The sequence below is a fragment of the Penicillium rubens genome (genome assembly GCF_028828025.1).
Source record: "Penicillium rubens strain IBT 27055 chromosome Unknown utg000001l_segment0_segment0, whole genome shotgun sequence".
Lineage (NCBI taxonomy): Eukaryota > Fungi > Ascomycota > Eurotiomycetes > Eurotiales > Aspergillaceae > Penicillium > Penicillium rubens.
In genome coordinates this window covers 5,389,909-5,412,010 of record NW_026890599.1, presented here as the reverse complement: position 1 = coordinate 5,412,010, position 22,102 = coordinate 5,389,909, and the positions used below count along the sequence as shown (strand labels likewise).

Here is a 22,102-nt window from a genome sequence, read left to right as displayed (position 1 = left end):
TCGAATCTCACAGGTGTCGATTTTTTTAAGCAGTCTATCTGCAGACAAGCTCTGGATAAATTCATCCGCTCAGCAATAAATAGCTATCATTTTTATCCATCTCAACTGGTTTGATGGAGATCTAACGGTGGGAAAGCGACTTACGGAGGGAAAAACGTAAACTATGCAAACGCGTTCTATATAGTTACATAGGCGTTACTAAGTATCTTCCCACTCCCTATTTTCCCACCAAAACTGACCAACTTTGAACCCTATTCTCTCAATTTGTAATAATTTTTTGGATAATTTCTAATGAAAGTTTATTATCAGATTAGCAAAATATCTCTTTCCGAATGGTCTAATATATGTAGCTATTGAGTGGTAACTGATTAAGATCCAAAGGTCAAGATAAATCCCCGTTATATATAGTGGCTCCCATACTAAACTCGCGATTAAAATCTTGTCTCACTTTGAAAATTGACAACCCTCCATCCAAAATACTTACTGATATAATCTGTGATATATATTACATTAGGTTTGTAATGATAAATAATGATAAAAAAAAAAAAAAAAAAAATGTTACAATATAAATCTATTGAGAGAATAGGGTTCAAGTTGGTCAGTTTTGGTGGGAAAATAGGGAGTGGGAAGATACTTAGTAACAGGGTCTGTATATGTCCCACACTGTAAACGAAGCCAGGCAGGAATGTCAGCCTTCTAATAGACGAGATTTCACCCCACAAAGACCCTCGAAATCAAAGATGTCATGGTTAGAGAGAGGACATCAACAAGATATCCCAATAACCCCTGGACCGAGGCTGTATGTGAAGTATCGAGGCGCTAAACCTAAAAAGGAAAAACTAACCGGATACAGTTACAGTAGTTCACTCCGCCGTTTACAGATTCAAAATGCTCAAGAACTCCAAAGACTCCAAATTATTTGGGGGGAACGGCAAATCTCGGTTGGATAAAGAAAAAACGAAATTACTCCAAAAATGACATTTGACGAGAGTGTGCCACGTCCCCACTTGATAAGAGTGGCCCTCGGACTACAGTCCGAGCTGACTATATTAGGCTAGTCTTGACCTCCAACAGGGCTCTTACAAGTGCAATTCAAAGTAAAATGGGCAGTCAGACCTGGGAGGAGATTGTCTCCCAGAAACGGGCCATCAGAGACCAACTCATCGCACCGTACTTAGCCGATGTAGCTCAACGTCTGCCGCGAGTACAGAATGCCGAGGAGCGTACTCGACTAGAAGATCTGTTGTTTCAAACGATTACAGACATTGACAATGTCACCTCTCTGCTGGAATGCATGGCGAAAGGAGAGTTCCAGGTAGAACAGGTGATCAAGGCATATATCCAACGGTATGTCTTCTATCGGGGTTGGAACAGGCCCTATACTAATGCCATCGGTAGGGCTGTGCTAGCACATCAATTAGTACGTGTCCCACATCTTCCTTCCTTTCCATTTGCACCCTTGGCCAAGTCGCTTATAGAATCTGGCATGGGTAGACAAATAGCCTGACCGAGGTTCTTTTTGAAGATGCCCTAGGACAGGCAAAGCAGCTAGACGCCGAATTTGCAGAAACTGGAAAGCTCAGAGGTCCCCTGCATGGAATTCCAATCACGGTGAAAGACCAATTTAACGTCAAAGGCGTGGACACGACCCTGGGATATGTGGGTAGATCCTTCGCCCCGGCCCAGGAAGACGCAGTGCTTGTGCAGATCCTGAAGAACATGGGTGCCATCGTCATTGCGAAGACAAATATCCCACAGAGTATCATGGTTCGTCCGAGGTTGTCACTGGCAGTATCTGATTCGGATATTGACTCTACCTCCAGTGGGCCGAAACCGAGAATCCTCTCTGGGGACTGACGACTAACCCTCGCAATCCTATTTTTTCACCGGGTGGGTCAACTGGCGGCGAAGGCGCTTTGCTGGCATTGCATGGATCACTATTCGGATTTGGGACTGATATTGGCGGAAGTGTAAGGATCCCACAGGCTACAGTGGGCTTGTACGGATTCAAACCAAGCGTAAGTACCAACCGCCATGAACAAACTGTCCTTTCTTTTCCATTTTTTTAATATGTGTCGATGATTCCTGAAAGCAGAGCGCCCGACTTCCTTACCAGGGCGTACCCGTCTCCACTGAGGGTCAAGAACATGTCCCGTCTTCAATCGGCCCGATGGCCCGGGATCTCTCGTCTATCTGCCACATGAGCCGTCTGATAGCGAACAGCCAGCCGTGGGATGTTGATCCGCGGTGCGCTCCTCTTCCTTGGAATGACACTGCATTCCAAGAACTTCAAGTCCGACCTATGGTAATCGGCTTGATCCTGGATGACGGTGTAGTAAAGGTCCACCCGCCTATTGCGCGTGCCCTGCTAGAACTCTCAGCAGTACTTAGAGCACATGGCCACGAAGTTGTGGTCTGGGATACATTTGATCATGCGGAGTGCATTGAGATTATGGATATCTTCTACACGGTCGATGGGGGTGAGGATATTCGTCGGGATGTAGCCGCTGCCGGCGAGCCGTTTATTCCTCATGTTGAAGGGCTGGTTAACCGCGGCAAGGCTATATCGGTTTATGAGTATTGGCAGCTGAACAAGCGGAAAACTGCAGTGCAGAAGAAATATCTGGACAAATGGAACGCGGTGCGATCTCCGTCGGGTCGGGCTGTCGATGTTCTGCTGAGTCCTACCTTGCCGCATACGACTGTGCCTCATCGGAAATTCCGTTGGGTTGGCTATACTAAGATTTGGAATTTGTTGGACTACCCGGCTTTGACGTTCCCAGTGGATAGAGTGAGGGCTGAGGTGGATGTGTTGCCATCGGAGCCTTATATCCCGAGAAACAGCCTCGACGAGTGGAATTGGAATATTTTCGATGCCAAACAAGCGGATGGATGTCCAGTGAATCTGCAGATCATCGGAAAAAAACTCCACGAAGAGAAGGTACTGGGGGCTGCTACAGTTATTGAGAGGCTCTGGAAAAGTCATATCGACGAATCCAATTGAACCATCTGGGATGTATGGGTAGAAAATGAAGTTGGGTTCACTCGCAGACTGAACGACGTGTATCGCAGTTGACTGAACTGAATTTGGAATAAATATGGTAGACATAACTCATTATGCAGCTTGGTGGGATATCTGCCTCCAGAGTCATATAAATCACAAACGCCGTGGGAATATGCAACAAGACAAGCACTCTTGAGTCTCAAGCCTTGGGAGGCTCGAACAGATCGGGTTTCATGTTAATTTTGCAAAGCTTCGCCACACAGCCGCTCAGTTGAAGCAGTGACTGCACGCCGTCTAGTATACGCATATGCGTGAATCCAATCTCCCGGATAAACTCCAACTTGGAATGTTCAGACAATGTGGGAATGGTCTTGGTGACTCGGAACATGGTACTGATGATATCATGCGCAGAATAACCCAGCGTCCTGTGGATACAAAATGATTAGGACCTCCTGCAGTTGAACCAAACAGATGTGTAACATACCATAGCTCGTTCAACCCCTCCAGTGCCACATCCACCTTGCCTTCCCAGCAAGCCTTGATCATGGCCTGGACTTTGACCGGGTGCGGGCTGTCGACTACTCGGAAGACATTGTCTCCGCTGACAAAACCGAAACCGGACCAAGTACTCTGCAGGTTGTTGATAGCCTGACGCATGTCACCCTCTGCACTGAAAACAAGTGCAGCAATGCCATCCTCAGAGTGCTGGACCTTCTCCGCCTCGCAAATCTGCATCAACCGTTTCACAACCTGAGCGTCTGTCAACCGGGCATACCGGAGAATGGCGCAACGGGATTGAAGTGGTTCGATGATCTTGTTCGACTGGTTGCAGGCAAAGGCAAATCGTGTGGTGGAGGAATAGATTTCCATAGTACGTCGCAGGGCTTGTTGGGCACCGGCGGTCATGCTGCGGTGATATGTGAGCCCAATGACCAAAAGCGAGACTCTGGCAGAAACAAACCTATCGGCTTCATCAAGGATGACCAATTTATGGCGTCCCTGGGGCAGGGTAACCTTCTTTTGGGCAAAACCTTTGATCCGGTTCCGCACCACATCAATACCTAGACCATCATCAATATCGATCAAAGTCATGAAACCGATTATGCCAAAACTAACCTCTCTCGTCACTCGCATTCAACTCCAGAACGGCTTCCTTGTATGCATCTCCCAGCAATTGCCGTGCCAGACATAGTACTGAAGTGGTCTTTCCAATACCCGGCATGCCGGAGATGATAACGTGTGGCATATTACCATCTTTGGCAATGATCTTTAACCGTTCCACTGTTTCAGTGTTGCCGACAATATCATCGAGGAAAATTGGGCGATATTTCTCGACCCTATTGAGGAAAGGTTAGCTCTACCTAATATTCTCGTGAAAGGAAACCCTACCAGGGGAGCTCATAGTCCACAGCGGCACCAGCAGTATTTGCTCTGGCACCATTGCGAGAAGCAGTTGAAGAGGACTCAGCTTGAACCATTGTGAGTAATTTGGTGATTTCAAAGTGAAGAAGGGCAGTGAAGGGGAGACGCGAAAGAAGCACGCGTGGGAAAGATAACGGCTTATCAGCTGGCCTGTGCACTTTCACAGTGAGTGGAGGTATTGAGACATTGAAGCTGTTATTTTATGATTTCGTCTCCTATAATCTTTATAAGAAGCTTAACGTGAGTATAGAGTAGTCAATTGATAAAACAACATGCTGACTGCTGCACTTGTAGTTCATTCCAATGCTGGCGTTGTCATGATCTGTTTTTTTTTCTCATCTACTTCATTCCGCGCCATTCTTCCTCTCTTCCCCCAACAACAATTATTTTTAATACCTAGAAGCTGGGAAATGACACCGCTCCCTCCATTCCACACACCCTGATACCCATAGCTGGGATCGACCCGCCCCTCGAGACATCCACGCTTCCTCTCAGAGACGCGCACGGCTCAACGCATCCTCAGAACCTCCGGCCAAACACAACAGAAAACACAGACCGTGGTGCATACAGTTATGCAAACATCTGAAATTATGAACCAGAACTCTGTCCGCCGCAACCTCTTCCATGGGAATCTCAGCCGCCGACCTGCTTCCGCAGGTCCACCCAATGGTGCTGTTCCTCAAAACCACAACGGCCTTTCCAATCGCCCTTCGCACCGACTGAAGTCTACATCCTCCGACTCAGGGCCACATACTCGACCATTCAAGTCTGTGGAGACCAAAGATATTGTGGTTCGGGACAAGAATGGCAGCTACAAGCTTGAGATTCCGACATTGCCGCAGGCTCTAGTTGGAGAGGATGGGGAGGAGTTGGCTGAACTTGCGCCGGAGGATGGAGGATTTGATTCTTCGGACCTCACTGGGCGGGACAAAGAGAGTATGTTTGTGATATGGTGTTGTTGAAGTATAGTCTGCTAATGCGTTGTATAGAGTTCGAGGCGGCTCTTGTGGAGATGATGGTCCGGCACCGGACCAGACAATCGAACGGTGAACCTGATGGTAAGTTACGAGTCTGCCAGTCGTTCCTATGATCATATACTGATCCGAAAACAGAGATTCTAAATATGGTGCACGAAAGCCTACGCAGAAAGGCAGCATCATTGGATGATGATAATTGGATGTTTGAGCCTGAGAAAGACTCTATTTCTAACTAGATAGGGCTGCGCTTGCTGCATGCATCTTGATCTCATTACACTATCAGTTGGATATCCATGTTTTCTGCAAAGGCCTGCTTCAAAGGACCGACGCATCCAGTCTCCCTTAATCGAGCTCCATGCTCGACGGCGGTGCCTCAACCTTCTTGGCTCTGGATTGTGATGCTCCTGTCTTGTTCTGACCTCCTCCAAACAACATACCGTTCATCATATCCATCAGTGGGTTTCCTTGCCGGGGGATCTTGATGGCAAAGTATTGCTCGCCAATCTGAGCCAGAGCATCGTCCCAGATACCAACTTCTCGAATCTGTGCCGCATAGTGTCCAGTGAGCTGTCGGAATAGATCGGCGCTTCCGCGCTGGATGGCCAACAGCAGCATGGTGATGAAGTTCATCAAAGGAAGTGCAGGGAACACCCGGGCGTCGGAGCTGGCACTGCTAACATCCTGCACACCGAGCTGAGGGTTGGCCGCTGAAAGCCGTGAAGTGAAAACAAGCAGGGCTTTGTTCGCGCTGCGGATATTTCCGGTGAGGAGGTATGGGAAGACTGCGCGTGACGCATAGATCGCTGCAGTGTGCGGCTCATCGTTGGTGTACCACTCGTACTCGAGCTTTGCAAGGGTTTCGGCTGATTCGGAGGTTCCTAGGATGAGATGTTTCTCGGCATCATATGGCTCGTTATCTGAGGCACTAGATTAGAATGCATCAAACATTTGCGCTCCGAGATCACTCACCTTCGGCGTATACTGAGCCAACAGCATGATGTAAATCCGGATCTCCTCGTTCGAGTGGTCCAAACTTGGCACTCCATCCAACCATTTCTTGGATGAACCTCTTTCGTGTAGGTTCATCGGAGGGGAATTCGCGCAGCAGCTCGATCAGGCGCTCTGATAAAAATATATACGTTAGCAATCTAGGTCTGTGGTAGCTACCGGGGCAGCCTGAAGCACCACGCTGCAGTAAACACCCAGTAGTAAATGATATTTGAGACTCACTCTTCCTAGCCCGACCCTCTGCATCATCATTACCACCTGCTATCTCCCATTCCGCTTTGTTGTATACCTCCAGCACCAACATAATGGCCAAGTCTCCACCACTGGCCGATGCACCCTGCTGAGCACCAGCTTTCAATAGCTCCTTCGCGCCACCAGCCAAGATTTCCGCCGCAGCATCGTAGTTGGATTGCTTAATATACCGGACAGCAATAACACGTAGTTGCTGGTGAGCTTCGTAGTAGGCGCCATCAGCAATCCTAGACAACAACAGACAGTCAGAATGGGATCTTTTGAGGTCCGGGAGGGATTCTCACTTTTCTCGCTGGCGGGCGATGACCTTATCAATTCTGGATGACATTGTCGACTAAAAGAAAGCGCTGATCATAAAAGCCAAAGAAAAGTAGAATCGAGGACGCTATCAAGCAGAGTGCGCAGTGCAAGAACGTTCGCGGGGAGTTGGTTGAGATTTGGTGGGGACGCGGCAATCCGGCCAAAGCCCTGGAGAACATGGCATCTCCGTCATCTCCTTCAGAAATACCTTATGGTTGCTTTATAGCTGGATCAGCTTCGCTTTTACACGAAATCTGCAATTTCTGCTGTTTGAAGTCTGTTCATTCTATATTGCCCTCTGTTTCCGGCGATATTACAATAATACCACGCCATCACGGGCGTCCCTGACGACAATACGAGCTACCTAACTAGGTCGCGACAATCTATATCAAGGACTAAGCAATCGTTTTTCTTCATGCGACCATGCCCATCACCCAATAGTGCGACAAATTCATCATGAACGGGTTTGCTTTTAATATCCAACCCCTGCACCGCTTCGGCGGCGCAAATACCTCTATCCGGAGACCAAGGGTAAGCCAAAGACCCGGCGCCATGTCAAACAAATGGAAATGAATAGCTCACCTGGAGTTAGGAAATCGCTTGCTTCTCTTATGATGAACAGCGTCGTTTTTCGCTGGGCGATTCGTCCATGGCCTACTACTACACGCCGGCTCTCCCTGCAGACCTGAACAAGGGCTATGAGACGTTCCAGAAGCTCAATGATGCCGCAGATGAACACTTGGATGCTTTACTTGATACCCTTGTTGCTTATGAGAAAGAAACAGAGAAGAAGTGTGATGTAGACATCGTCACATGGAGAGGAATGATGACCAAGGTGCGTTGAATCGAAGTCTGGCGCGGACTATCATCTAGTTTTGAACCAAATTCTGACTGCTACATACAGATCCTAACGACTCCCTTTGATAATATGAATGGGTTCGTAGCCCTGGTATATCACCAACACAGAGTGCTGTCTCTCTAACCCGAACTATCTCTAGCTTCGAGATGAATGCAACTCTTTTCCAGGTACGATATCAATCTTAAGGCTGTTTGACTTCCATGATCTAATCTATATTATAGGGAACTATGTGTGTATATTCAGTTAGCAAGATCACTACACAAAGTACTAACTTGTTCTAGATTCATCGAAGAAAACAACGAGTACAAGAACCAACAGAAAGAGATCCAACGCAAGCGAGGATCGCCACCTGGAATGGCACCGCAGGAACTCATGATGTATTGGGGTATGTAAAACAAGACATGAAATATATGCTTATACTAACAATCCTAGGATACAAATTCGAAAAACTGGCTGTACTTTCGAAAACATGGCATGAATCAACCCGTGAAGAGATTGAAGGCCGCGGGGACGAAGTCGTCAACAACGCAGCACAGTATTGTTCGGTTGTCCGCACTGGGATAGGTAACGTGCGCATGATTCTTGGTGGAGAGGTTGATGCCAGTATGTTTCCCGTTGATCCTTGTGACTATACCCAATGCCGACTTCTTCTCTAGTCTGGGACAGCAAGCCTTCCCGAAAAGAAAGCCCCATTAACTGGGTTGAGCTGAAGACATCAGCCCAGATCCGCAATGAACGCGATATGATAAAGTATGAGCGGAAATTGCTCAAGTTTTGGGCACAGTCGTTCCTGCTCGGTGTGCCTAAAATAATCGTGGGATTCCGTGATGAAAATGGCATTTGCCATAGCCTGGAGGAGCTGGACACAGCCAGTATACCCGGGAAAGTGTTGAGTGTCGGCCGGCGTTCTTGGGATGGAAATGTCTGCATCAATTTTACTGGTGCATTCTTGGAATGTGAGTGTTCTTCTTGTGGGCTTATAGCAGCACTGACACACACCTTTCAGGGCTTAAGAAGACTATCAATCGGGAGGGGACGTGGAGAATTCGGAAGAAGGAGAAGTCTCCGGTCATCGAGGTCTATCAAGTTGAGGAACAAGGACATGGCGATATTCTCTCGCCGGCTTTCAAGGCCTGGCGATCGACCATGACCTCTGCAAGTTCATGATTGGAAGTCTAATGTATGCTAGGTGGTGATGATGATGTACCTTTATCGCTTGTGTCATTGCAAAATGAAATCTTTCAGTGGCCGTTGCTTTTTGAAATCCTTTCACGGACTATATAAAAAAACACAAAGACCACCAGAAAAGAGAAGACTAGAACCCCCAATTGATCTTACTCAGTCGAGGCGACTTGCTGTCCGAGGAACCTCGCCAGGGGAGGCATCTAGCGACTACCTGCACCACCTTTTATACGGAAGACAATCCTTGACGGTTTGAAATAATAGAAGAATACGGGGTAGGTTTCTATGACCTTTAATCTTTGACTATGCAATGCAATAGATCATGACCCAGGTTCGGTTTCAAGGGCCTGGATCCCCTTCGCTTCCAACTCCTTCTTTCGGAAATATTCATCTCGCTGTGTCCTCTTACTCGCAGACTTAAGTCCCCTTTTATGCTGATGACTATTCAGATGAATATGCCACTGGTCCTCCGTCGCCATTGTCTTCTGGCAGACGTCACAAGTATAACACCTCCCGATTGGGTCTGTCTGTTCACGCTTTTGGGCCTGGGCTTCCTTCGCGCCGAACTCCGCTGCTGCCAACTGAGAAAGCGATTTGGGATCTGGAGTCGGCTTGTTTTGCTGCATCAGTTGGACAATCTCCTCTGACGGTCCGGCGATGCACTTGCTCCAGTCGCTGACATTGGAACTGTCCAAAAGATAAAGACGACGTGTCTCTCCGGCTTCTGTGAGTGCTTTCCAGAGTTTATTGCGGATCCATTTGACTTGCGATGTTCCGTACTGGCGTGTGGCAATCCGAATTAATTCAAGAGAGTTTCGTTTGAGGTCTTCGATCTCTTTCTCGCTTGCTTCCCCGTCCCGGATAGCCTTGAAGTATGGCGCCAATTCCTTGAATCCAATGGACACCCAGACTCCCCGTGTTTGGTCAACTTCAATCCCCTGCGAGGCTTTTTCCCGCAAGTAGTCTGACATCTTTTCCGCCTCAGTCATCAAGCCCTGCTTGACCATGTCATCGACACGCGCATCCAGGCGCGCATTGAGGACCTCCTTTTCGGCATGTACCCAGAAGACCAAGGTATTCTCGAACCGCAGCAACCCTTCCTCCTGGTCCATTGCCTTTCTTTTTTGAGAGAACTGCTCTTTATAAATATCCGAGGCCCGCCGCCCTGTCTGGAAATAGATTTCCAAGGACCGCCGGATTTTCCGTCCATCTCTCGGATGCCATCGCGCAGCCATGACAGGATCCACTTCGCGCAGCTTCTCTAAGAGAACTTCGGGCGACGAATCTAGAATCGGCCATTTCTTCGAGGTTGAGCTGAACTCCGTGAGCTGTTCCCGCTCGCTTTCGTCGTCCACTCCCTCGCCCACGAGCTGTTCTTTGAACAACACTGCTTGGGTATAATAGTGGGTGCCACCAACAATGATAGGGACCTTTCCACGGGCGCGGATATCTTCAATAATTCGCAGGGCTTCGCGCTTGAACAACCCTACGCGCCATGCTTCTGCGTCTAGGTCGATGCAACTGAGGAGGTGGTGAGGGATGCCATTCCGTTCCTCAATCGGGATCTGGTTCGTTATGATGGGTAACCCGCGGTACATCTGCATGGCGTCGCCATTGATGATTTCACCATTGAATCGAGAGGCCAAGTCCACTGCAAGCTGTCTACAGCTATCAGTTATTGTGTCCGGAGGAAGTGCGGTGCTTGGAGCCATTACCTTTGACTTGCCTGTGCCTGTGGCACCGACGACAGCTATGAGTGGATTCATGATTCTTTGACCGTACCAAATAGATCGGAGAGCCGGGAGCATACCGCGATGCTCATTGCGACGCGGGGGAGAAAAAAAAGTTGTTATCGGTGACGGGTCCACGGGTTATCGCGCGGGTTACCTCATCCATGACCCGGGCCCCGGGGGAGATCATCTCATCGAGGTTACAATGGGCGCTAGCATCAAATCAGTCTAGATAATTTCGAATTAAAAGCATTGTCTGACTCATTTTATCTTCTTTCTTTTGGTTTAATCAAATCCCCCGTCCTCTCAGTGTTGTCCTTTCTCCCACATTCGTCATGGCGCATATCAATCCCACTCCATCCATTGAGGTACAAAACCTCTCATACAAGTTCCAAGATGGCTCTAGTGGCCTGGAGAACGTTAGCATGAGCCTACCACCTGGAAGTCGCACTCTACTGATCGGCGGTGAGTCCTATACATCCCCACTTGAGACTGATCTGAAAGACTAACCCAAACGCACAGCAAATGGAGCGGGGAAGACCACTCTCCTCCGCCTCCTATCAGGGAAGCGCCTTGCACCCAATAACACCATCGCCATTGGTGGCAAGGACCCCTTCAAGGACACCCTAGACGGCGTGACCTACCTAGGAGTCGAGTGGGTATTGAACAGCATCGTCCGCACAGACATCGATGTGCCGACGCTGCTCGCCTCCGTCGGCGGAAATGCCTACCCAGAGCGCCGGGACGAGCTGATCGATATCCTCGATGTCGATCTGCGCTGGCGCATGCATGCCGTCTCAGACGGAGAACGCCGTCGCGTGCAGCTGGCCATGGGCTTGCTGCGGCCCTGGCAGGTCCTGCTCCTCGACGAGATCACTGTCGACTTGGACCTCTTGTCCAGGAGCAATTTCCTGGCTTTCCTAAAGCGGGAGACTGAGACCCGTGCCTGCACTATTGTTTATGCTACCCATATCTTGGATAATCTTGCCCAGTGGCCTACCCATTTGGCCCACATGCACTTGGGCAAGGTCAAGGCGTTGGGTAGTGTGGAGTCCTTCCATGAAGAAGTCCCTGAGTGGACTTCGGAGAATAGTCGCCTTGGAGAGCTAGTTCTCAAGTGGCTCAAGGAGGATATGAAGGCCAGAGGTCCCCGGAATGGTCGTGGTAATCAGGCCAAGACCTACCAGTCCCTTGAGGGTATTGGAGGTTACGGACTGGAAAAACACGACTGAGAAAATAATGCGGAAAGAGATGTAATGCTTTTTTTCTTTTTAATCTATTTTTGCATGCGATCACTGATGTCAGGAGATATATAATGTGCCGTTCAACAGCAATTGGGTTCAACCACAAGGCATGCACGGGGGTTTATGGGTTGGCATCTGCATCTATAGGGGGGGATATATTCAACACTTAGGAGTTTTCAACCATCATAACTCATAAAGGGCCAATATTGCTTTTGTTTTGTCTTTCCAGATGTCTTTCTAAATCTCGTCTCATATGCCTTTTTATATGCTTTTTAATCTCTCTCTAGATATTTTCTCTAGTCCACCCAGGGCCCCTGTGAAGAACCCAAAGATGAAGGCAAGCGGGAGTAGATTGCCGGGCTATGGGGTTTCTTTTTCTTCTTCTTATTACAATCAGTCACTTAATTAATTGCACTGTATGATGTCCATTCGTTTCCCTCATAAATATAGATTTTGGAAAGCCGTTTTATAGGAGCTGTGCGTGAGTTTACAGCTGGTTTTCCAAGTAGATATCTTATAGGCATCTCAAAAGACATGTAAAGACTACCGGAAAACACATCTACAAAGACATTGAAAAGACATCTCAACCATCATGACTCATAAAGGGATGCTGTTCAGGTAAAACCATGAGTTTTGTACAAATCATGAGATCATGTTCGAGATAGCGTATATCCGTGTGGATGTGTCCTCACTTGCCACCGCCAATTCGAACTGATCCCTAGTATCTGCCTCTGCAGCCAGCACTGGTCGCCATGATAACTGAGTAATTGTCTTCGAGGGCGAGGCCACTTTGTCAATGGTCACTATGTGCTGTGCTTCGAGAGTGTCAGCAGCAATCCGGTGGATAGAGATGACACCGTTGTCCTCGCCGACAGCAATAATATATGTGCCTTTGTATGTTGCGTGCAAGAAGGCAATTGCTGAGACCGCCGACGCCAAGGCCACTGTCGTTTTGCAGACGAAAGTCTCTTCGGACTTCTGCCAGATCTTCACGGATTTATCACGTCCTGCCGTGGCAAAGACGTAATCTGTTGTAGCTGGGGCCCAGGCTGCACCTAGAATCATTCGAGAGTGACCCTTGGGGTTTAAGCTGAGGTTTGTGAAGGTAGTTGGGTCTGCATCGCTCCGCTGGAAGACCGCCCATTGGCGATCTCGTCCAACACTGAGAAGATAGCGATCGTCACTCGAGAATGAAAGGTCCGTGATGGTCAACGAGTGCGCGGTGAGAGAAGGTTTGATCTCATGCCAGTCCGAGGTATCATAGAGGCGAATGACCGCATGGTCGATCGAGCTGGCCTTGCAGGCTGTAGCAATGAGCTTACGGTCATGGCTTACTGCCACTGCTGAGATCTCATAGCCATGGCCATACAGCTTCTCATGCTCCGGCCACAATGTGTAACGAGACAACTGATCCTCTAGTGGCGGGTGGTTGGTATCCAGCAAGGCAGAAGCGGTTGGCACTTCAGCTGGGGCATTTTGCTCGTCCTCTTCCACTGGCGCCTCATCCCCAAGTGCCTTATTCGAGAGACCCAGCACCGGGATTTCAGCAGTGTCTGGAAGGTCCTCATCATTCGATTGTTTGAACCCAGTAAGTCTCTCGAGCAACTGGGCAATTGGCTTGGGCTCATTGAACACACGCAGAAGTTTCTCCTCTGCGCCAGACACAAATTGTGAGGGACCCAGTGTGTCAACACAGTTCAAATCGTACCCGTGGATCTGAGGGCGAGAAAACTCATGCCATGAACCTGTATTTCCCTTCACCCACTTTGCATGAAGCCGGGTAGTCTGGTCTGAACTGGTTGAAAGCAGGTAGCCTCCAGTGGGCTCCCATTGCACACCGTTCGCTGAGCGTACATGGCCCGAAATACCGAACCTCTGTACCCAAAGATCCGAATCGGAATCATGTCGCCAGACTCTCCAACTACCTGTCCGGCCAAGACTCACCACCTGCTTTCCGTCCGGTGACCAGAGCCCGATCCAGAAGCCACCTGCGCTACCAGTCGCCGTGGTAGATCCTTTTTGGACGCTGATCTCTCCCATTCTCTCTGTGGACATCCAAACGCCTGATGCTTGGTCTTGCTCCCAAATTGTGATCGTATTATCAGCGGAAGCCGAGAGAAGCTGCTGCCGCTTTGAATCAGGATTCCATGAAATAGTATAGATCCAATCTTCATGTCCGAAGAGAAGAGCTTCAAAAGTAATGGAGTATTTCGAGCCTGCAGCCTCGAATTCATGGGCTTTGTTCGATAGCGTGGGTTCCATTCCTCCAAGCAGAGGATCCGTATCATCTATCGGAGCAGGGGCACTTGCTTCGCCCCGACGTAGTCGCCAAAGACGGATGTATCTGTCTTGACTTGCAGACGCTAACAGGATATCACCGTTGCTCTGCTTATCCTGGGTGAACGAAAGAGCCTTGACCCATGCTTCGTGTCCCGCAAGTACAGCCTGGCGTTTGAACTCTGGCTTCCCGATGGAGGTTTCCGAGACGTAGATCTGGACCTTGGTCGTTGTACCTGCAACGGCCAATACCAATGGCTTATCCGAGTCCCCTTCAAGCCCCTGCAATGACAGAGATAGCGGGAAGAATCGTGGTGTCATTGTGATCGTTTCAAGTAGCTCACACTTCAATTCGTTCTGTGCGTTTATTCTCCAGGTCCGAACTGTCCCATCAGCCGCTCCAGATGCGATGACGTCCGTGCCATCGGCGACGGCAATCGCATTCACCGAGCCCGTGTGGCCCTCAAGGGTAGACACAAGGACATAGTTGTGGGAATCGACATTGTCCTTTTGCCATACCCGTATTGTGCGGTCGACGGAGCCGGTGACGATAAACCTCGTTCCTGAGGCGGGGCATGTATAAAATCGAACGGCGCTGACTTTATCGGTATGACCAACAAGCAGGGCATAGATACCACGATCAGTTTTGTCCTTGACTCTAAGTGTCAGCTTTTCCTTGTTATCAATGTGCAGTACTTCTCAATGAACCTACTAGAGGATCCCATAAGGCGACATTGTTGTCCGCTCCGAAGGCGAGCACACCTGTCTGCACATCCCAATCCGCAGCACTAGGGTGCCGGTTTCCCCCCACGCTAATGTAGTCTGTTTCGACGGCAACCATGGAGGATTATGAGGGCTTGTGAACCCTTCTGTCTGTCTGTGTTGCTGTACTGGGAATTGGAGAAAAAGCCGCAAAGAAATTGCGGGAAGATTGGAGCTTATCGATAAGAAGTTCTGTCTCCGCCTAGCCCCTCCATCTTCAACAGACTCGACTTGTGAACTTTCCATGCGTTGCCAATAAGAGAGAGAGAGATAACTGCTATATGCTCTGGATTTCCCTTAGTCTGCAACGCCATGGCTGATACTTCAAATGTGGCCCAGGGAGAATTCCCCGTCCCTATCACCGTCGAGTTTACGTACGTCAAATCTTTCCTTCAATTTGATCAACCTCTGCTGATAATTGATTTCAATAGTGGCGGCTTGGAATTGCTATTCGGGAATGAGCGCAAGCATAAGGTCGTTTTACCTGCTCGTTTAGAGGATGGCAGCAGGCCAAACATCTCATACCTGCTTAAATACCTTGTCGACAACCTCATGAAGGATCAGAGAATAGACATGTTCATCATGGAGGACAATGTGTATGTCAACGTAGCTTTGGGGTTTTATTCAATATTAATGATCTCGATAGGCGACCAGGCATTCTCGTCCTCATCAATGATGCCGATTGGGAACTCGAAGGCGAAGAGACATATGAACTTCAACAAGGAGATAACATTGTTTTTGTCTCAACTTTACATGGCGGTTAAATACGATGGATTGTATTGATGCTATCAACGCAACTAAGACGAAAAAGGGGGCTTGATTCGAAGTGTGGCTGGAAGAATGCGAGAGCAACATATGGGTGGTCTTCCCGGGCGAAGTGAATTTAGTGTGGACTTTTACCTAGACCACATCTTCAACATGCTGTTGTGAGATCCGCTCCCGCTCACGCGGTGTTCGGATTCCGCTGGGCGTTCGATGACCACTCTGTGGAGTTGCTTGACCTTCTGGGCTACCAAGCCCTTGCGTCGGTGATACCACCCCGCTCGGAGGCACTGGGATCTTCAAGTCCTCTGGAGAGGCCGGGATAATCTCTTCGGGGAGGTCCGGGATATGGATCCGCTGTGCCTCGTTCTGGTAGCTCTCGGGAACGATCTGGAATAGTGTTAATCAACCATAGATATTAATCCAACACAAAGTCCAATTTACCTCAATGATTTCATCGCGAGGGAACTCAAGGAACGGAATGTCCGCGGCGTTGCAGGCCATGAGATAGCCATACAAAACCCTCAAAACACTCTCGTGTGCAATGATGAGCAAATCGGTTTGCTCTCTCTCCAATTCAAGGATAATTGGCTCGAGACGAACAGCCAAGTCATGGTATGACTAGTGCAAAAGGTGAGCAAAAACACATTTTGAGAGGCCGGGGCAAAGCTTACCTCTGCCCGGGGATAACGATGATGATAGGGATCAAGTTCGTGCTTAGCAACCTCGTCACCAAACTCTTCTCGGATGCGATCCTCAGACATCTTTTCACAAACACCAGGGTGCAGTTGGCTCAATTGAGACCGCTGCCGGATCTTATATCCGTTTTCATGGAAGTATTTCGCGGTTTCCACTGTCCTGCGCCGTGTGGAAGTCCAAACTTTCAAGGGTCTTGATTCATAGCCAGTTTCTCCTCGTTCAATCATTGCTTGCTTTTCTTCTTCCCGGTGAGCTAGTAGACGCGCCGTCATTTTCTTGGCGTAGTCTTCTCCCTGTTCTGACAATGAAGCATCGGCTTTGTATGAATCTGCGTCTAGCGAAACACCAGCCTAGATAAAATGTTAGGCTTTGAAGTGTAGCAATGCGGGCAGTAGATGACCTACCCGGGCAAAGTATGTGCGTCTCGATTTGATGTGGAGATTTAGAAGATAGAAGACTATACGGTTAGAGAGGTAACCAAAGCTCCGATTGTTAACAATCAACCTCTCGCCAGCGTTGATCATCTGTATTGGGTGAGTAATGGCAACGGGACAAAGGTTATCGCACGTACCTTGATATAGTTCAAGTCCTTTTCCTCCATGGTCTGGAATTGGGGGATGCGAGAATAGATACGGTTCAAGTAATGTTTCACGGCATCTTCTGATTTCCATGAGACGTACTAGCCATGAGTGTCAGAGTTTCCGTTCAATGCGAAGGTATGCATGAGACTCACATCAGGGGAGGATATCTTGACTCTGCGAACATTCTCTTCAATGATTCGTTCGTCGTCACACCAAGACTCAATGAACAGGGTCTGATAGAAAGAAGAATGAGCAATCAGTCTATTATCAATCGTTCAAACGATCAATTCTGACTGACCTCGATATCGTGCTTTGCAAACTCCTTAGCCAGCGAGCGACGTCCTGAGGCTAGCGGGTTGACGGCATCATATATCGCTATTTGACCATTTTCATGATTCAAAAAGTGATAGATATCTTCTCGACATTTTCTCACAATCTTTTGACGTAGAAGAACAGACTTGGCAGTCGCTAAACATAAATGTCAATATGGTCGTTCAGGTAGATCGGGATACCATGCCTACCATTGACATAGAAATAATCGTCTGGCATGTCCTCGCCAAATGGGATTGTGGCACGACGATAGTCGCCCAGGTGGAAGATTCTGGTTTTGACACCGAGCCTAGTTACCAATATATTAGCATATCTCTATAAATGCCCAAATCACAGGAGTAAAGCATACCATCGCAGGTATCGTGCCAAAGCTACTGAGATATGTCTGTCATGGATTTGAAATTAGCTCGCTGAGCAATACTAATCTCATCGTAGAGAGTATATCATACGTTTTGCCTCTGGCAGGCAAGCCGACGGTGATAATCACAATGCGGCCCGAATGGAAGAGTCGGCCAGACTCAGTGCTGTACAGCTGGGCCGGGGCCAAATCGGCCTTTTCCGGCAAGTCATGAATTGCATCGACAAAGATTGAGGATTTGCGACGGAATCGTGGGGAGTTGGCCACAATCTCAGCGGTGCTATATGATGTCAGTTCATATCCATCTTCAGCCTCTCAAGACTGGACAGGGTACATGGCTTGTTCATTTTTTTTTTCTTTCGCTAGCGCTGTTAAGCAGAAAGCATACAAAACACATCATTTGAACTCTCAGGACATGAGATCGTCAAGCGGGAAAGGCAAGCTTACAGTAATGTGTCCATGGTGGGATGCCGAGGTGACGCAACCTCGAGATATCGCAAATATCAGTATTGAGCGTGACAGAATTATCAATGAATAGTCCTGAGATAGGTCTGAGATATTTTGAGGTCACCTCAAACCGATGGTAAGTCTGTGAAGCAAGGAAGTAAGGAAACAACAAGGAAGGGTACCTGAGAGGCGGTATAGGTGATCAATCAGGACCCAGATAACCATCAGGTGCAGATCATCGGCATTTGTTGCCTGACTTTTCAGGCAACAGCATGCGAAACTGTCCAAACACGAAAACCCATGCAGGCACAATTTAACACCAAATAGAATATAGAGAAAGAGGCCCTTCAAATATCAATTAATATCAGGTTAGACCTGCCCATTCACCCCAATCACTCCCAATATCTCTCCCCGGCCTTACCTTGAACCGGGAAAGTCCGAAAAAAGAAGATTATGTAACATCCCGGCGAACGACAGCAACCAAAGACGCCGAGGCCGGTGACTAGCATTTTTCACAGCTTGGAAAGTCTTGAATTGCTTCCCCTACACTCCTGAGCGCATCAGACCCAGCCCTTTTTTACGCTATTTTATCTAAGGTCATCTGAGACGTTTGTTCGTCCCAGATCCTCGGGCTGGTCTCAATCCCTTTTATTCTCAATTCTTTGTGTTTTCCCCCGAGTCTCAACCGAGACTAACACGCGTGACGACACCTAATATATTCGTCAATTATCAGATTTCAACCAAAATGGCCGATTACCTATCATCCCTCTCCTTTCTCACAGAGAACCCTGCCGCCGTGGCTCTTAACGATGCATACTCCTCGTTCTCCGAGCGAAGGGCCTTGCTCAACCTGCCCAACCCCGGCACTGTCGATAACCTCGCCAGGGAAGTGCAGAAGGATGTTCTCTTGACCAACTTCATGTTCTCCGGTCTCCGGGCAGATCTGACCAAGGTCTTCGGCATGTCCCCTCTGTTCCGTGTGTCGCATGCGTTCTCTATGGGCTCAACCGGCAACCTGCCTCCATATGCTTTCTCCGCCATGTACGGAAGCCCCAGGGTAAGGACAACTATTCCATGCGGTTCATGTGCCGGTCAATGCAAACCTCAGTATCTAATTTATCGATCTCCGATAGGTGTTTATGCAAGGTAACTACGGAAGCGACGGTGCGCTGGCCGCCGTCGCCAACTACCGCTGGAACCAGGCCCTTGTCACCAAGACCAATGCTCAGATCATGAACGGTGGTACCCAGGGCTTGGTCCAGATCGATAACGACTACACTGGCCGTGACTTCTCCGCATCCCTCAAGGCCTTCAACCCCTCTTGCCTCGAGGGTGGTCTCACCGGTATCTTCGTCGGCAGCTACCTGCAGTCCATCACCCCCAGTCTCGCTCTTGGTTTCGAGGCTATCTGGCAACGCCAGGGTATCACCGCTCGTCCCGAGACTGCTCTGTCCTACTCCGCCAAGTATAAGGGTGATGACTGGATTGGTACCGCTCAGCTGCAGGCCCAGGGCACTTTCAACGCCACTTACTGGCGCAAGCTGTCCGAGCGCGTTGAGGCTGGTATTGACATGAACCTCCAACTCCAGCCCTCCCCCGCTACTCTTATGATGGGTGGCCCTGCCCGTGACGGTACCACTGCCATTGGTGCCAAGTACGACTTCCGTGCCTCTTCCTTCCGCGCCCAGGTTGACAGCACCGGCAAGGTCAGCTGCCTCCTCGAGAAGCGCATTGCCATGCCCATCTCTCTCTCCTTCGCTGGTGAGATTGACCAGTCCAAGGTAAGCAACATCCGTCTTTATTTCTGATCGCAACCTCAATGCTAATTTCTTTTTCTTTCCTTTTTTCTAGCAAACGGCTAAGCTCGGTCTTGCCGTCTCCCTTGAGCTTGCTGGCGAGGAGGTCATGGAGCAGCAGGACAAGATTGACCCCGCCAGCATGATTCCTCCTCCCTTCTAAAGCTCTCCTCTCGCCACGCCCGAGATAATAACCCTTTCGCCCCCCATGTTTTAGTAGTTCTTCACTCTCCATGTCTGAAATGACATATGTTGTCTCTCTTCCTCGGTATATCCTCTTGAATTTGGGTTGCTGGTGCAGGTGGCCAGTTGTTTGGCGCCATGGAGATTCCAACTTATTTTTTCTTGTATAGATTCACACTCCTGTTCTTTGGTTTCCTTTCCCATTACCACCTGATGCTGCATCTCTGTTTGGTTTGTGGTCTGATATCTTGTGTCTCCTTGCTATCTTTCCGGTTCATTTCCTTGCATGGCCATGTTTTAGGTCTATGGGATTGCCAGGTCTGGGATGCATGGCTGCGCCTGCAGATAGCTCTGGTTATGTTTTTCGCATCATAGACGGGCCAATGTAAAACATGTTTTGATTAGGTTGATCCAGGTGTAATGATTTCATTGTAATCTTTCTTTCTGGTTATTTTCTATCAAAGACTCTGCCAGTGAAAGGATGTCCACAGGTACAGTCAGGTCTTTGTCCAGTGGATAGGAATGTATATGTTGACATTGCCGTAAAGAATCCGGTCATTAGATATACATATAGATAATCTTTTTGGGATTGGATTATAATCCTTCATTAGGATATATCAGAGGAAGACAACTGCTATGTCCTACAACATACATGTAGAAGCCTTGGAGATATCGAAACAAGCCCTTGGACAAAGCGGAGAGCAAGACCCGGATAATGCCCGTACATACCCAAAGCGGTGACCGGGACAAACATCTGCCAAGAACAAATCCGACGAATCAACACATTTGGCTCCACGTCGAGTGGGCACTGGAGCAACTCCTTCAATTGGTGGAGGGCTCCGGAGTGCAGACAGTGGTCTTATTTGGTCTGATGCATCTCCCAGAATGGAACCGTTTCTGCTTCATTCTCCACTCAATTCTGGGACTAGCTTTCTCGGTAAAGTGGGTTCGTTCATTTGTTGGGTCCTCCCATGTTTTGGTCTCGAAAATGATACGGGTTATTGTGGAGTGGAATAGAAAATGAAGTACTCCATACGGAGTACATATGTTGTAGTACTTGGGATGCTATATATTAGTGGTATACAGCATAGTAGAAAGCGCTATGGTACTTTCTCAATATGACATGTGGGATCCTCAGCCACTTACTCCATATCCGAGCCTGAATACCTAAATCCGTTGTGAACTTGGGCCATAGTTCCCTTGAGTGTGGCTGGGTCTGGTTGCTGTCTCGCGATTGGAAGTCCCGTAGTCGGCGTTCGGACGTTCATTATCAGACTCCAGTGACATCATAATCCCCGTTCAACCCTTTTTTTAGGGCTTTCTTTCTTTTTCTTCCTTTTTTTTCCTTTTTTTCGTAAATCTCTTACCGGCCCCCGACCACATAAGCAACTGGCCAGTTATCTTCCAGGCCAGGGATGCACCTAGGGATGTATGTCCCGGATAAATGGCTGACCCGGGATGATATCCTAAACGAATCAAAAAATGAAGACAAATGAAAATGAGAAAGGAAATTACAGTTTCGGAGGCCCGAGAGTCTCTACCCAATTGACAGACTCTTTAGTTTTGGTAATATACCTACAATATATGGAGTACGGAGTACAAGCTGTTCCATCCTGTTCTCTTGATAATTTCCTTTTGGAAATGAATGTGGGTATGTCCAGGCAAATTCATTCCCCCGATAGGGATTCATTGGTAGACTTGGGCAATTTCTGAGAGCCCTTTTGGCTTCTTTCTACCTGTTCCATGGAGGTCTTGCCCAAGGTTCATTGTGTACCTATTCTGGATGAATTATAAGTTCAATGTAAAATAATGGGTACCTGTTCCTCGTGCTGACGAGAATAATATAACCATATAATAACCTTATAAGTCATTCATCAGGGTATGGGATGATTATGGATGGACCGTAATGTGTGCTTCTACGGAGTACAG

General features: G+C 48.4%; 11 protein-coding genes across 11 annotated transcripts; 6 read left to right on the top strand and 5 right to left on the bottom strand.

The window, feature by feature from the left end:
• Nucleotides 1–1,102: 1,102 nt before the first annotated feature.
• Nucleotides 1,103–3,004, top strand: N7525_002070 (amidase; the record flags this gene model as incomplete). The annotated part of the gene is made up of 5 exons (XM_002557266.1): nt 1,103–1,347; nt 1,399–1,420; nt 1,495–1,767; nt 1,824–2,018; nt 2,096–3,004. The coding sequence occupies 5 exons, from the start codon at nt 1,103–1,105 to the stop codon at nt 3,002–3,004; spliced, it is 1,644 nt and encodes a 547-aa protein (XP_002557312.1).
• Nucleotides 3,005–3,203: 199 nt separating this feature from the next.
• On the bottom strand, nt 3,204–4,482 carry N7525_002069 (replication factor C subunit 4; the record flags this gene model as incomplete). The annotated part of the gene is made up of 5 exons (XM_002557267.1): nt 3,204–3,429; nt 3,489–3,911; nt 3,966–4,065; nt 4,121–4,341; nt 4,394–4,482. 5 exons carry the CDS (start codon nt 4,480–4,482, stop codon nt 3,204–3,206), a joined length of 1,059 nt encoding a protein of 352 aa, XP_002557313.1.
• A 516-nt stretch (nt 4,483–4,998) lies between these two features.
• On the top strand, nt 4,999–5,639 carry N7525_002068 (uncharacterized protein; the record flags this gene model as incomplete). Its single annotated transcript, XM_061212164.1, has 3 exons — nt 4,999–5,362; nt 5,416–5,484; nt 5,539–5,639. The coding sequence occupies 3 exons, from the start codon at nt 4,999–5,001 to the stop codon at nt 5,637–5,639; spliced, it is 534 nt and encodes a 177-aa protein (XP_061071390.1).
• Nucleotides 5,640–5,745: 106 nt separating this feature from the next.
• N7525_002067 (protein GET4) lies at nt 5,746–6,991 on the bottom strand (the record flags this gene model as incomplete). The annotated part of the gene is made up of 4 exons (XM_002557269.1): nt 5,746–6,320; nt 6,373–6,525; nt 6,634–6,890; nt 6,948–6,991. The coding sequence occupies 4 exons, from the start codon at nt 6,989–6,991 to the stop codon at nt 5,746–5,748; spliced, it is 1,029 nt and encodes a 342-aa protein (XP_002557315.1).
• Nucleotides 6,992–7,419: 428 nt separating this feature from the next.
• On the top strand, nt 7,420–8,989 carry N7525_002066 (DXO/RAI1 family decapping nuclease; the record flags this gene model as incomplete). The annotated part of the gene is made up of 9 exons (XM_061212163.1): nt 7,420–7,494; nt 7,556–7,798; nt 7,868–7,899; nt 7,962–7,989; nt 8,044–8,051; nt 8,104–8,207; nt 8,255–8,425; nt 8,479–8,778; nt 8,829–8,989. 9 exons carry the CDS (start codon nt 7,420–7,422, stop codon nt 8,987–8,989), a joined length of 1,122 nt encoding a protein of 373 aa, XP_061071389.1.
• Nucleotides 8,990–9,324: 335 nt separating this feature from the next.
• On the bottom strand, nt 9,325–10,770 carry N7525_002065 (tRNA dimethylallyltransferase; the record flags this gene model as incomplete). The annotated part of the gene is made up of 1 exon (XM_061212162.1): nt 9,325–10,770. One exon carries the CDS (start codon nt 10,768–10,770, stop codon nt 9,325–9,327), a length of 1,446 nt encoding a protein of 481 aa, XP_061071388.1.
• A 299-nt stretch (nt 10,771–11,069) lies between these two features.
• N7525_002064 (putative ABC transporter) lies at nt 11,070–11,966 on the top strand (the record flags this gene model as incomplete). Its single annotated transcript, XM_002557272.2, has 2 exons — nt 11,070–11,199; nt 11,257–11,966. 2 exons carry the CDS (start codon nt 11,070–11,072, stop codon nt 11,964–11,966), a joined length of 840 nt encoding a protein of 279 aa, XP_002557318.1.
• A 654-nt stretch (nt 11,967–12,620) lies between these two features.
• N7525_002063 (Elongator subunit ELP2) lies at nt 12,621–15,096 on the bottom strand (the record flags this gene model as incomplete). The annotated part of the gene is made up of 2 exons (XM_061212161.1): nt 12,621–14,906; nt 14,968–15,096. 2 exons carry the CDS (start codon nt 15,094–15,096, stop codon nt 12,621–12,623), a joined length of 2,415 nt encoding a protein of 804 aa, XP_061071387.1.
• Nucleotides 15,097–15,329: 233 nt separating this feature from the next.
• N7525_002062 (ubiquitin-related modifier 1) lies at nt 15,330–15,781 on the top strand (the record flags this gene model as incomplete). The annotated part of the gene is made up of 3 exons (XM_061212160.1): nt 15,330–15,391; nt 15,449–15,613; nt 15,664–15,781. 3 exons carry the CDS (start codon nt 15,330–15,332, stop codon nt 15,779–15,781), a joined length of 345 nt encoding a protein of 114 aa, XP_061071386.1.
• Nucleotides 15,782–15,917: 136 nt separating this feature from the next.
• On the bottom strand, nt 15,918–18,208 carry N7525_002061 (bifunctional fructose-2,6-bisphosphate 2-phosphatase/6-phosphofructo-2-kinase; the record flags this gene model as incomplete). Its single annotated transcript, XM_002557275.1, has 11 exons — nt 15,918–16,169; nt 16,224–16,400; nt 16,454–16,828; nt 16,883–17,002; nt 17,050–17,157; nt 17,212–17,292; nt 17,358–17,527; nt 17,581–17,678; nt 17,739–17,774; nt 17,839–18,027; nt 18,195–18,208. The coding sequence occupies 11 exons, from the start codon at nt 18,206–18,208 to the stop codon at nt 15,918–15,920; spliced, it is 1,620 nt and encodes a 539-aa protein (XP_002557321.1).
• A 731-nt stretch (nt 18,209–18,939) lies between these two features.
• On the top strand, nt 18,940–20,153 carry tom40 (TOM complex pore protein TOM40; the record flags this gene model as incomplete). The annotated part of the gene is made up of 3 exons (XM_002557276.2): nt 18,940–19,251; nt 19,328–19,975; nt 20,046–20,153. The coding sequence occupies 3 exons, from the start codon at nt 18,940–18,942 to the stop codon at nt 20,151–20,153; spliced, it is 1,068 nt and encodes a 355-aa protein (XP_002557322.2).
• Between the last annotated feature and the right edge of the window lie 1,949 nt (nt 20,154–22,102).